This window comes from Macaca fascicularis, chromosome 2 (genome assembly GCF_037993035.2).
Source record: "Macaca fascicularis isolate 582-1 chromosome 2, T2T-MFA8v1.1".
NCBI lineage: Eukaryota > Metazoa > Chordata > Mammalia > Primates > Cercopithecidae > Macaca > Macaca fascicularis.
This window is the reverse complement of record NC_088376.1, coordinates 1,881,023-1,895,358: the sequence shown is the minus strand read 5'-3', so window position 1 is coordinate 1,895,358 and position 14,336 is coordinate 1,881,023. Positions and strand designations below refer to the sequence as shown.

The window sequence follows — 14,336 nt, the reverse complement described above, 5'->3', positions numbered from 1 at the left end:
GAATAAAACTGGTCCCGGATAGGCTTATCTTCATTGAAGGAGTTTACAATTTGTCTTCGTATTTCTTCTCTGTTACACCGAATGCATGAGCCAGGTAGTCCCGGGTGGCGAGACTGAGCTTCACCACACTCCAGGGTCAAGTACTCGGTGGGGTTGGCGGCTTTGTGCGAACATCAGCTTTCCCGTGTGATTCGTAGTTGGAAAAGTTTAAAAACCACCATGTAGACTTGAAAAATAATGTCAGGACTTCTGGTTTAACTGAGGAAGTATGTGCAGGTAACTCACCTCCTTCCAAGATTTGTTGGAATTTTGAATTTGGGGTGGGAGGAAGCTTAGGAGAAGGGAATGTTAAATGAGGGAGGTACTATTTAAAAAAAAAAAAAAAAGATGTGACAATATCAGGGTCGCCAGTTCTCGATGTGCAAAGTAAAATGAAGAGAAAACCACTAAAATGCAGAGGTATTTCATATGGATACAATATTCTGCTTAAGGCTATATAACTCATGAATCTTTATGTATCTAAATATATACTTTGAAATACTTAAAAATAAAAAATTACCAGAAATACAAGAAAAAACTAAGGATTTAAAAGCAAAAATTGAGAAACTGACGGATTAAAGTTGTAACAATATTAAAAACAGATAAAGTCTGTTTCCTAGAATATATGAAAACTCTTCTAACTCAACAACAGAAGACAAATAATTAAAAACTGGACAAAGGGACTTGAGTAGACGTTTTTCCCATGATGTACAAATGGCCAATAAGTACACGAAAATATGTTTAACATCATTAGTTATTAAGGAAATGCATATCAAAACCACGGTGAGATAGCATTTCATACCCATTAGAATGTCTATAATCCACAGAAAGGGAAAAGAGTAAGTGTGGACAAAGATGTGGAGAAACTGGAATCCTTGCGCATTGCTTGGTAGGAGTGTAAAGTGGTGTGGCTGCAGAAACAGTTGGTGATTCCTCAAAAAGTTAAACAGAATTAGCACATGACCCAGCAATTCCACTCCTAGGTATGTACCCAAAAGAACTGAAAGCAGGTATTCAGACAAATGCTAGTACATGAATATTTGTGTCAACATCTTTCAAATAACCAAAAGGTAGAACAACCCAAATGTCCATTAACAAATGCATGGGTAAACAAAATGTGGTGTTCAATTTTATGTGAATTCCACCGCAATTCAAAAGTTTAAAAATGAATAACAGGGCCGGGCGCGGTGGCTCACGTCTGTAATCCCAGCACTTTGGGAGGCTGAGGCGGGCGGATCACGAGGTCAGGAGATTGAGACCATCCTGGCTAACATGGTAAAACCCCGTCCCTACTAAAAATACAAAAAAAAAAAAAAACTAGCCGGGCGAGGTGGCGGGCGCCTGTAGTCCCAGCTACTCGGGAGGCTGAGGCAGGAGAATGGCGTGAACCCGGGAGGCGGAGCTTGCAGTGAGCCGAGATCACGCCACTGCACTCCAGCCTGGGCGACAGAGTGAGACTCCGTCTCAAAAAAAAAAAAAAAAAAAAAAAAAATGAATAACAGGATTATGTAGTTTTAAAACTAAGAAAAATTTCTAAACAACTTGTTGATTGAAGAGTAAATTTTGTTGGAAATACAGAACTGAAAATATGCGTGAAAACTGCTATGTGGCTAAAGTGGTATTTAGAAGGCTTTACATGCCATATCAAGAAAGAAGAAAGGGCAGCCAGGTGTTGTGGCACGTACCTGTAGTCCCAGCTACTTGGGAGGCTGAGGCAGGAGGATTGCTTAAGCCCAGGGATTTTGACTTTGGGACCAGCTTGGACAACATAGCAAGATCCTGTCTCTTTAAAAAAAAAAGAAAGAAAGAAGCCGGGCAGTGCCTCATGCCTATAATCCCAGCACTTTGGGAGGCTGAGGTCTGAGGTAGTAGGATTGCTTGACGCCAGGAGTTCAAGACCAGACTGGGCAACATAGTAAGACACTGTCTCTACACAAAATAAAAAAATTAGCCAAACGCAGTGGCACATGCCTATAACCCCAGCCACTTGGGAGGCTGAGGTGGGAGAATTGCTTGAGCCCAGGAGGTCGAAGCTGCAGTGAGCCAGGATCATGTCTCAGAAAAGAAGACAGCAGCTGAAAATGTATTTAAAAAGACAATTCCAGGAATACATTGCTGGTTTAATGGTAGAAAAGGAATCAATGCAAGTTATTCCATTAGCTGTATGAATATGAAATACATGAGATGATAATTTTTTTTTTTTTTTTTTTTTTTTTTTTTTGAGACAGAGTCTCGCTCTGTCGCCCAGGCTGGAGTGCAGTGGCCGGATCTCAGCTCACTGCAAGCTCCGCCTCCCGGGTTCACGCCATTCTCCTGCCTCAGCCTCCCGAGTAGCTGGGACTACAGTCGCCCGCCACCTCGCCCGGCTAGTTTTTTGTATTTTTTTAGTAGAGACGAGGTTTCACCGTGTTAGCCAGGATGGTCTCGATCTCCTGACCTCGTGATCCACCCGTCTCGGCCTCCCAAAGTGCTGGGATTACAGGCTTGAGCCACCACGCCCGGCCAAGATGATAATTCTTAACGAAGTGGTAACGGAAACTTTTTTAACCTGTTGAAGGATATCTACCAAAATCTTCCATCACATATCATACTTAATAGGGGAACATGGAAATTATTTCCTTCTTTTTTTTTTTTTGAGACAGAGTCTTGCATGCTCTATCACCCAGGCTGGAGTGCAGTGGTGTGATCATGGCCCACTGCAACCTCAAACTCCTGGGTACAAGCGATCCTCCTGCCTGGGCCTCCCAAAGTGCCTGGATTACAGGAGTGAGCCACCGTGCCCAGCCATTCCCCTTTTAAGGTCAGGAAAACACAAAGGTGGCCTGCTACTCTCCACCTGTTTTCAGACTCATGTTGGAGATTTTAGTTCGCACAGTAACACAATAAAAGGAGATAAAACATATGAGTCTGGAAAGGAGGGGAAAAGCAGCTATCATTCTTCAGAGGCGGTGTAACTATGTAGAAAACCCAAAAAGTCAGAGGTGCATTTTTAGAAGGAAGAGTTTAGCAAGGTTGCCAGATATAAAATCTATACAAAAAGTCAGTTATAAAATGTAACTTTAAAAATACTCTGTTGATAGTAGTATCAGAAAATAAAAGTACTTAGAAATCAATGTATTAAAATCTGACCCAAGCATGATGGCTCATGCCTGTAATCCCAGCACTTCGGGAGACTGGGCGAGAGGATTGCTTGGGCCCAGGAGTTCAAGACGAACCTGGGCACCAGAGGGAGACCCCATCTCTTAAAAAATTTTAAAAAATTAACCAGGGCCGGGCGCGGTGGCTCAAGCCTGTAATCCCAGCACTTTGGGAGGCCGAGACGGGCGGATCACGAGGTCAGGAGTTCGAGACCATCCTGGCTAACACGGTGAAACCCCGTCGCTACTAAAAAAAAAAAAAAAAAAAACTAGCCGGGCGTGGTGGCAGCGCCTGTAGTCCCAGCTACTCCGGAGGCTGAGGCAGGAGAATGGCGGGAACCCGGGAGGCGGAGCTTGCAGTGAGCTGAGATCCGGCCACTGCACTCCAGCCTGGGCGACACAGCGAGACTCCGTCTCAAAAAAAAAAAAAAAAAAAAATTAACCAGGCATGATGACGCACCTGTCGTCCCAGCTACTCAGATGGCTGAGGCAGGAGATCACTTGAGCCTGAGGTTGTGGCTGTAGGGAGCTATGATTTTACCACTGCTCTCCAGTCTGGGCAACAGACAAGACCATGTCTCCAAAAAACTAAAAATCTGTAAGACCCATGGAGAACATTGTACTATATTAAATATACAATATTCATGGGTTAGAAGATGATGCCTAATACTACAAAATGGTCAGATCTCCTCAAACTGATCAATAGAGTTAGTGCAATTCGAGTCAGAATTCCAACTTTTCAGATTTTCTTTTTTTTTTTTTTTGAGACAGAGTCTCACTCAGAATCATACAGTGCTAATCAGTAAAGTGTTTAGAGATGCAAAAGTGTGGTAAATCTGTTTTAAAAAGTAAGATATAAGAAACTCAGGATAGTGTGAGGTGGGAGATGAGGAGGCCCCATAGGAGCCTTTAGAACCAATGATTTATTTTCCCTTCAACCATGTAATAAGCATATAGGCTTTCATGGTAATCGAAATGTTTAAATTTTTTAGAAGAACAACATGTTTTTTGTTTTGTTTTGTTTTGTTTTTAATGGACCACAGAGCAGCAAACACATATTTTAAAGTGCACCAGTCTTCAGCACCATAAGACAGGGTACAAAAGAAAAAGTAAGATAGTTTAAATTTAAAAAGACGGGGCACCAATCCTAAGTATACTTTCTGGTGAATTTTTGTGTATGTATAAACCACCCTCCAGATGAAGACAGGGAATATTTACAAAGCTGTGCTCGTGCCCTTTCCCTTTCCAGTCAGTGTCCCCCTCCCCATCCGTGCTGTACTGTGATTCTTACATACGTTATATGACCGTTCTCTCATAAACTGTTTGTTGTCATAAGGCAGACTTGGAAAGATCTTAAGACATTAGTGAAAAAAAGCAAATCACGGGCCGGGTGCAGTAGCTCACGCACGTAATCCTAGCACTTTGGGAGGCTGAGGCAGGTGGATCGCTTGAGGTCAGGAGTTCAAAACCAGCCTGGCCAACATGGTGAAACCCCGTCTCTACTAAAAATACAAAAAAATTAGCCAGGCGTGGTGGCGGGCACCTGTAATCCCAGCTACTGGGGAGGCTGAGCCAGGAGAATTGCTTGAGCCCAGGAGGCAGAGGTTGCATGAGCCAAGGTCACACCACTGCACTCCATCCTGGGCAACAGAGCGAGCCTCCATCTCAAAAAAAAAAGAGTGTGAGGCTGGGTGTGCTGGCTCATACCTGCAATCCCAGCACTTCGGGAGGCCAAAGCAGGTGGATCACTTGAGCCCAGGAGTTTGAGACCAGCCTGGGCAACATGCGGAAAGGAAACCCTGTCTCTACAAAAAATAACAAGAATTAGCCGGGCGTGGCATGCCTGTGGTCTCAGCTGTTTGGGAGGCTGAGGTGGCAGGATCACTTAAACCTGGGAGGTCAAGGCTGCAGTGGACTGTGATGGTGCTACTGTACTTCAGCCTTGGTGACAGAGCGAGACCCTGCCTTACAGGTGTGGTGGCTCATGCCTGTAATCCCAGCTCTTTGGGAGGTCGAGGTGGGTGGATCACCTGAGGTCAGGAGTTCAAGACCAGCCTGACCAACATGGTGAAACCCCGTCTCTACTAAAAATACAAAAATTAGCCAGGCATGGTGGCGAGTGCCTGTAATCCCAGCTACTCAGGAGGCTGAGGCAGAGAGAATTGCTTAAAACCCAGTGAGCTGAGATTGCGCCACTGCACTCCAGCCTGGGCAATAGAGTGAGACTCCGTCTCAAAAAAATAAATAAATAAAACAATGGCCAGGTGCTCATGCCTGTAATCCCAACACTTTGGGAAGCCTAGGTGGGCGGATCACCTGAGGTCAGGAGTTCGAGACCAGCCTGTCTCTACTAAAAATACAAAAATTCGCTGGTGGTGCATGCCTATAATCCCAGCTACTTGGGAGACTGAGGCAGGAGAGTTGCTTAAACCCAGGAGGCTCGTGCCATTGTACTTCAGCCTGGGCGACATAGCGAGGCTGTGTCCCCCAAAAAATAAAATAAATAAAAAAGATAGTGTGTATTTCGTAGAAGTCATATTTTTTTAAAAATTGATTACATATGTTAAAAGGAAAACCTTAGACAAATTAACAGTTTAATTGAGCAAATGACAATTCACAAATTGGGCAGCCTCTCGAGCCACAGTGGGCTGAGAGAGACTCCAGTGGAGCCACATGTTGGAAGAAGATTTACGGACAGAAGAAGGAAGGGGATACACGGAAAGCAGAAGTGAGGTGCACAAACAGCCAGAGCGGCTACAGCTTGGCATTTGCCTAATTTGAACAGTTGGCCCCCTTTGGCCAAAACTTGGTGACTGACCCAAGAGTATGTTACAGGCTGTTTACACCTCCATTTAGGCTGTAGTTCACTATGTACAGAGAAACCTTTGGGCTGAACCTAAAATATGTAAGGAGGCAGCTTTAGGCGAAACTTAATATAAAACGTTAAAGGAAGCAAATGGAAATGGATCCCAAAAATTCAGATTCAAAGTAAAAAGAAAAAAAAAGTTCTTAAAACATGGGAAGGGAAAGGGCTGATGACATATATTTCCCATATTTCTGTTTTAAGAGACAGGGTCTCCCTGTCACCCAGGCCGTAGTGGCAAGAAAATAGCTCACTGGAGCCTCAAACTCTTGGGCTCAAGCGATCGTCCCACCTCGGCTTCCGGAGTAGCTGTACTATAGGCACACACCATTATGCCCAGCTAATTTTTCTTTTTAATTTTTTGTAGAGATGGGTCTTGCTGTGTTGTCCAGTTTTCGGACTCCTGGCCTCAAACGAGCCTCCCACCTCAGCCGCCCAAAGTGTTAGAATTACAGGCATGAACCACCACGGCCAGTTCCGCTAATTTTTTAGGATGAGCATGTATTCATACATTACTTGGTTATTATAAATAAGGAATATCCAAGAGAGTTAATGAATGTTCAGCGATTCTGTTGGATAAGTAATAACATTTTGTTCTTTGCTTATGAACTTCAAAACAACAATTAGAACAGTGATGCTTTGGTACTAGTATACTCGGTAACTAGTGGTCCAGCATCACCATTGGCAGAAGGAATCGATTTTTCTGCCTTGAGAAACTAAATGAGACTAAGCTTCTTTTCAACTGAAAATTTGGTTCTTGTTCTTCAAAGTTTACAGAGTAAATATATAGATTGATGTAACTAAATACATGGGTTAGGTACTCTTGTTTGCCCGCAAGGAATATTCATTTATATGAATAATTGAATTGAATAAATGAATGTTCTTTATATGAGATCTTTGTTTAGGTTTTATTGTTCCATATGCTACTTGTTGGTGCTTTTGACACCGTGTAACTTATGGATTTGTGTATTATTTATAGTCACTTTTTTTTTCTTTAATTCTAAAAGTAATAGCTAGCTGCTCTTTGAAAATCACCCAAAGTTACCACCAGTTGGAGACAACCAACATTTTGGGAAATTTCTGCCATTTTTAAACATAGTTATGTGAGTGTTTTGATATTTTACAGTTTTTAAACTATACCTACCATCTTGTAGCCTGCCTTTTCTATTCTATTCCCCCTTCTTTTATAACATTTTCCATTATATTAAAAACTTAATGTTTTCAGTGGCAAACAGCCTGTTATATTGAAGATTCTTAGAAATGTAAAGATATGACCAGGCGTGGTGGCTCACACCTGCAATCCCAGCACTTTGGGAGGCCGAGGTGGGTGGATCACCTGAGGTCAAGAGATCGAGACCATCCTGGCCTACATGGTGAAACCCTGTCTCTACTAGAAATACAAAAATTAGCTGGGTGTGGTGGCGCATGCCCGTAGTCCCAGCTATTCAGGAGGCTGAGGCAGGAGAATCGCTTGAACCCGGGAGGCGGAGGTTGCAGTGAGCCGAGATCACTCGACTGCACTCCAGCCTAGCGACAGAGCGAGACTCCTTCTCAAAAAAAAAAAAAAAGAAAAAAGAACATAAAGATACGTGTTTCTAAGAAGAGAGTTGAGGGCCAGGCACAGTGGCTCAAGCATGTTATCCCAGCACTTTGGGAGGCCGAAGCCGGTGGATCACCTGAGGTCAGGACTCCGAGACCAGCCTGGCCAATGTGGTGAAACCCAGTCTCTACTAAAAGTTATAAAAATTAGCTGGGCGTGCTGGCACATGCCTGTAATCCCAGCTACCTGGGAGGCTGAGGCAGGAGAATCACTTGAACCTGGGAGGCGGAGGTTGCAGTCAGCTGAGATTGCACCACTGCACTCCAGCCTGGGTGGCAGAGCGAGACTCCATCTCAGAAAAAAAAAAAAGAAGAGAATTGATATAAAAGTATATATGATAACATCTCTATACCAGAATAGTAAGGAATTTAACTGTGGGCTTTTTCCCAATAGTAGAGATTTAAAGTGTAGTGAACAGCCAACGTTTCTGGCATAAAGAAGCAGCTGTCATATCCTTTCTCCTGGCTTAAAGCATCATTTTCATTACTTTTTTGAAGACTACAGAGTCTTGCATTGTTTTGATACTATTTGCCTTTTTCAGTTTTTTCAAGAATTAAGAAATATTTACGCCAGACGCAGTGGCTCACGGCTGTAATCCCAGCACTTTGGGAGGCCGAGGTGGACGGATCACCTGAGGGTCAGGAGTTCGAGACCAGCCTGACTAACGTGGTGAAACCCCGTCTCTACTAAAAATACAAAAATTAGCCAGCGGTGGTGACATGTGCCTCTAATCCCTGCTACTCAGGAGGCTGAGGCAGGAAAATCACTTAAACCCGGGAGGTGGAGGTTGCGGTGTGCTGATATCATGCCACTGCACTCCAGCTTGGGTGACAGAGGGAGACTCCATCTCAAAAAAAAGAGAGAGAGAAAAGAAATATTTAGATTTGACTTTTACTTCCTCTTCTGTTTTTCACTAAAATATCAATACTGAACCATTAAATTTTGTCCTGGCATTAGGCCAAAATACCTGAAGCGTGGAAATGAAATACACTGTGATAAATCAGTCAAGCAGCAAACCAGACAACCTTCAGTATAAATAGCTTTATTATGTTGGGTACATACCATCTGCCTTTCAAAGCGTCCAAACTTTGGTAAACTTTTCTTTCAGGTATTTGACACCTAAATCTCCGTTTGGGTCGGCCTCACACTCTGAAGCTGTACAAGAAGCCAGGAAAAACTCCGTATCTAAGGTATGTTGATAGTGAAGATGTTCTGAGTTGTGCTAGTTTATTAATGCTGTAGATTATGATATCCATAGTTTTCTACCTTTTAACAAAAGCCACTAAGTTAGTCAGACACCCTTTCTGAGTCCTCTTAGGTTCACCTAGAGAAAAAGCACCTTTTCTCTAAAGGAAACCACGATTTTTTTTTTTTTTTTTTTTTTTTTTTTTTTTTTTTTGAGATGGAGTCTCGCTCTGCCGCCCAGGCTGGAGTGCAGTGGCCGGATCTCAGCTCACTGCAAGCTCCGCCTCCCGGGTTCACGCCATTCTCCTGCCTCAGCCTCCCAAGTAGTTGGGACTACAGGCGCCCGCCACCGCGCCCGGCTAGTTTTTTGTATTTTTTAGTAGAGACGGGGTTTCACCGTGTTAGCCAGGATGGTCTCGATCTCCTGACCTCGTGATCCGCCCGTCTCGGCCTCCCAAAGTGCTGGGATTACAGGCTTGAGCCACCGCGCCCGGCCGAAACTACGATTTTTAAAATAAACATACTATAAAAAGCAAATCTGCCTTAAAAAGCAAAGTTTTTCTCTGATGGGCTAGAGAGTAAATAATTTCGCCTTTGCAGTTAGTATGGTCTGTGTCATAGCTTCTCAGCTATGCTGGTATAGTGTGAAAGCATCTACAAATAATACGTAAACACATTAGCTTGAATGCATTCCAGTAAAACTGTTTACAAAAACAGGAGGCTGGATTTGGCCCATGAGCCATAGACTACTGATCCTTGACCTACGTGATCCAGACTCACAAAACTTAATAACTTATACCTGGCACCAGCTTCACTTAGAATATTACAAGATGGAGCCAGAATGCAGTGGCTCGCGCCCGTAATCCCAGCATTTTAGGAGACTCAGGCAGGTGGATCACCTGAGGTCGGGAGTTCAAGACCAGCCTGACCAATATGGAGAAACTCCATCTCTACTAAAAATACAAAATTAGCCAGGCATGGTGGTGCATGCCTGTAATCCCAGCTACTCAGGAGGCTGAGGCAGGAGAATTGCTTGAACCCAGGAAGTGGAGGTTGCAGTGAGCCGAGATAGTGCCATTGCACTCCAGCCTGGGCAACAAGAGCGAAACTCCGTTTCAAAAAAAAAAAGAATATTACAAGATGGGAGGCCAAGCACAGTGGCTCATGCCTATAATCCCAGCACTTTGGAGGCTGAGGTGGGTGGAAAGTTGGGAGTTCGAGACCAGCCTGGCCCATGTGGTGAAATCCCATCTCTACTAAAAATACAAAAAAAAAAAAAAATTAGCCAGGTATGGCACACACCTGTAGTCCCTGCTACTCAGGAGGCTGAGGTAGGAGTATTGCTTGAACCTGGGAGGCAGAGGCTGCAGTGAGCCGAGATCATGCCATTGCACGCCAGCCTGGCTGACAGAGCGAGACTCCACCTCAAAAAAAAAAAAAAAAGAATATTACAAGATGAGGAAAAATGTGCTAGTAAGGCAGCATCAGGCACATGTGTCCAGCAGGAGGCCTCAGCAGCAGAGCTCCAAGGTGACAGCCTGGAAGAAGGCCACACAAGTGAGTGTATGAACTACTTGGAGGCCGCGTGCCCTGTGAGGGTCAGTTATTCCTTCTAACAGTGGATGTAGCTTCCGGGGTCTTGGTAAGAAACACACCCAGTCAAGTTACTTATAGAAGTAACTTATAGAAGTCCCAAGCTTTGTCTTCCAAACACTAGGTGGTTTTTTTTTTTTTTTTTTTTTTTGCTTGTTGGTTTTGTTTTGTTTATTTTTTTTTTGAGAGAATCTCTCGCCCAGGCTGGAGTGCGGTGCATGCTCAGTGCATCCTCAGCTTCCCCAGCAGCCGGGACTACAGGCGCCCACCCCCATGCCCGGCTCATTTCTGGATTTTTAGTAGAGACGGGGTTTCATCATGTTGGCCAGGCTGGTCTCAAACTCCTGACCTCAGGTGAGCTGCCCGCCTCAGCCTCCCGAAGTGGTGGGATTACAGGCGTGAGCCACCGTGCCCGGCCATGTTACAGATATCTTTAAATATCATTTATACATATCTCTACGTTGATACTAGACTGCAGTTACGCCTTGTGGCAAAACAGAGAGTGGATGTACTACCTCAGGGATGACACAGATAATTAGATATTATGAGTTACTAGACTGGCTGGTAGATCTTATTATTTAGTGGATTAATGCACATTATTACATCACATTTTTTTAAACCTTTTAATGATTGTGTTACAATATTAAATTGTTCCTTTTGTAAAGCTACTATATATCTTACTTTTTTAGTTAAAAACATTATTCTCAGAAGTGGTCTGTAAGCTTCACCTAAATGCCAAAAGGAGGGTCCACAGTACAGAAAAGGGTTAAAAACCCCTGTGCTGGCGCACCTTTGTGAGGTGAAAGGAGGTCAGGTCCTGATACCAGCTATTGGCCATATTTGGAATCTAGTCTATGCGGCCGGGCGCGGTGGCTCAAGCCTGTAATCCCAGCACTTTGGGAGGCCGAGACGGGCGGATCACGAGGTCAGGAGATCGAGACCATCCTGGCTAACACGGTGAAACTCTGTCTCTACTTAAATGCAAAAAAAAAAATAGCTGGGCAAGGTGGCGGGCGCCCGTACTCCCAGCTACTCGGGAGGCTGAGGCAGGAGAATGGCGTGAACCCGGGAGGCGGAGCTTGCAGTGAGCTGAGATCTGGCCACTGCACTCCAGCCTGGGCAACAGAGCCAGACTCTGTCTCAAAAGAAAAAAAGGAATCTAGTCTATGGGTTTTAATCTGTAGGTTTTCATGGGAGTAAAAATGAAGTAATAGCTTAATCGAAATTTGCCCATGAAATAAAAATTCTATGAAGAATAAATATACACCTACTTGGGAGACTGAGGCAGGAGAATCACTTGAACCTGGGAGGTGGAGGTTGCAGTGAGCTGAGATTGCGCCACTGCACTCCAGCCTGGGCAACAGAGCAAGACTCTGTCTGGAAAAAAAAGAAAAGAAAGAAATATACCTTATTAGTAATAATAGTGCATAGTGACAGTTCCGCTACAGTATCGGTGTAATTGGACTTACATCTTCCGATTTGACATTTTTCCCCAGGTCACTAAAAGCCCAACAGGGCAAGACACAGAAATGGAAGATATGCCGACACTTTCTCCACAGATACCCCTTGGAACTGGAGAACAAGGTGCAGATTCTTCAGCAGAGCCCCCTATGCCATGGTTATGTGCCTGTGGTGCCGAATGGTACCACGAAGGAAATGTCAAAACAAGAGCAGGCAATCATGATAAAGAGTTCTGTGTCTTAAGTCACGAGGGACCTAAAACCAGAGTTCCCGACCCTAAAGAAGCTGCAGTCACGCCTTGTGGCAGAACAGAGAGTGGGTGTGCCCCCACATCAGGGGTGACCCAGACAAATGGAGACAACACGGGTGAGGCAGAAAACGAAGAGCTGGGCCTACTGATCAGTAAGGATATTTCCAAAAGAAAAAACCAAGAATCTTCCTTTGAAGCAGTTGAGGATCCATGCTTTCCTGCAAAAAGAAGAAAAACGTCCCCCGAATGTTCCCCAGATCAAGAGGAAACAGAAATAAACTTTACCCAGAAACTGATAGATCTGGAGCATCTGCTGTTTGAGAGACATAAACAAGAAGAACAGGACAGGTTATTGGCGTTACAACTTCAGAAGGAGGTGGATAAAGAGCAGATGGTGCCAAACCGACAGAAAGGATCCCCAGATGGGTATCACCTCCGCGCTCCGTCCTCCCCTCCAGACAGAGTGCCAAATGGACAGAGGAAGAATCCCAAAGACAGGAACTCCAAAAGGCAAACTCATACAGAGCATCCAAAACCGCAGAGAGGCTCCAGGGACGAAAATAGGCACCTGTCTTTAAAGATGCAGTTGAAGCATTCAGTGAATGGAAGAAAGATGCCAAATTCTTCTAGAGATCAGTGTAATGTATCCAAAAGTGCTCATTCCCTACAGCCTAGCATTTCACAGAAAAGTATTTTTCAGATGTTTCAGAGGTGCACAAAGTAATGCCTGGTAAAGGGAGTGCTTTGTGATCTAGTAAAGCTGGACTGTGAAGCTCTTTTCTATCATGGAATCTTTTTTTTTTTTTTTTTTTTTTTGAGACGGAGTCTCGCTCTGCCGCCCAGGCTGGAGTGCAGTGGCCGGATCTCAGCTCACTGCAAGCTCCGCCTCCCGGGTTCACGCCATTCTCCTGCCTCAGCCTCCCGAGTAGCTGGGACTACAGGCGCCCGCCACCTCGCCTGGCTAGTTTTTTGTATTTTTTTAGTAGAGACGAGGTTTCACCGTGTCAGCCAGGATGGTCTCGATCTCCTGACCTCGTGATCCGCCCATCTCGGCCTCCCAAAGTGCTGGGATTACAGGCTTGAGCCACCGCGCCCGGCCTCTATCATGGAATCTTTATCCACATGTTACTCATGCTGCTCTCGGGGCACACTCGTTGTCCTTAATAAAGGTCTGTGTGGTTGTGAGGGCTGCATAGACACATGTGCTTCTGCACGGCTCAGCGGTAAGCAGGGGTCCCCTGTCGTTTCCTTAATAATGGATATGTATTAAGTTTTACAATTCTTATAGATAGCTTAAGCTTTGGCCAACTCCAATAAGTCTCCCAGTGCCACTGTCTTTCCAAAAAATGCATGTTTTATAGCCTTTGCTCACCTTTTCGTCATGACTGGTAATCAAAGCAATATTATACTATTCTAAGTAATTAAGGAACCCATTCAGGGTTTAAAATGTATTTTCTTGCTATTGTCCCATGTTTTACAGAGTACTCAAAAGGTATTTTCCTAAAGTAATCTAATTTCCATCTCCAGTTTAATTCAGTTTTCGGCATTGTAGCATTTCCTTTGGTGTTTTTTGTTGGTTTGTTTTGTTTGACGGAGTTTCAAAATTTGGATTCATACTCATATGTGGGAAATCCCAGATATTTCTTTTTTTTTTTTTCCTTTTTTTTTCTTTTGAGATAGAGTCTTGCTCTGTGGCCCAGGCTGGAGTGCAGTGGCGTGATCTCAGCTTACTGCAACCTCTGCCTCCCGGGTTCAAGTGATTCGCCTATCTCAGCCTCCCTAGTAGCTGGGATCACAGGCATGTGCCACCCTGCCCAGCTTTTTTTTTTTTTTTTTTGTATTTTTAGTAGAGATGGGATTTCACCATGTTGGCCAGGCTGGTCTTGAACTCCTGACCTCAGGTGATTCGCCTGCTTCGGCCTCCCAGAGTGCTGGGATTATAGGCATGAGCCACCGTACCTGGCCTGTTTCCTTTGGTTGAAAGTGGATTCGAATCAGTGTTAAATCAGAAAATCACGGTTTTTGGGAATTAGTTGCCAGAAAGGAAACTGGACTACGCAGAAGGAGTTAAGAGCTGGGATGAGGCTGGAAGGGGTGACCGACAGTCCGGATCATTGAAACTGGGTGGTCAGAATCTGGTCCGGATGAGGATGAGGCTGGATGGGGTGACTGACAGTCCGGATCATTGAAACTGATTGGGTGGTCAGA

The 14,336-nt window shown here is 44.4% G+C and overlaps 1 protein-coding gene across 1 annotated transcript in view; it reads left to right on the top strand.

Annotated features, from left to right (window-relative positions):
* The window catches only part of RNF168 (ring finger protein 168), a 35,895-nt gene extending 22,243 nt beyond the window's left edge, over positions 1-13,652 (top strand). The window contains exons 5-6 of the mRNA XM_005545277.5: positions 8,748-8,829; positions 11,914-13,652. Of these exons, the coding sequence (XP_005545334.3) occupies positions 8,748-8,829; positions 11,914-12,852 (1,021 nt within the window). The 3' untranslated portion in view covers positions 12,853-13,652. The remainder of the gene's footprint in view (positions 1-8,747; positions 8,830-11,913) is intronic.
* The last annotated feature ends 684 nt before the right edge of the window (positions 13,653-14,336 follow it).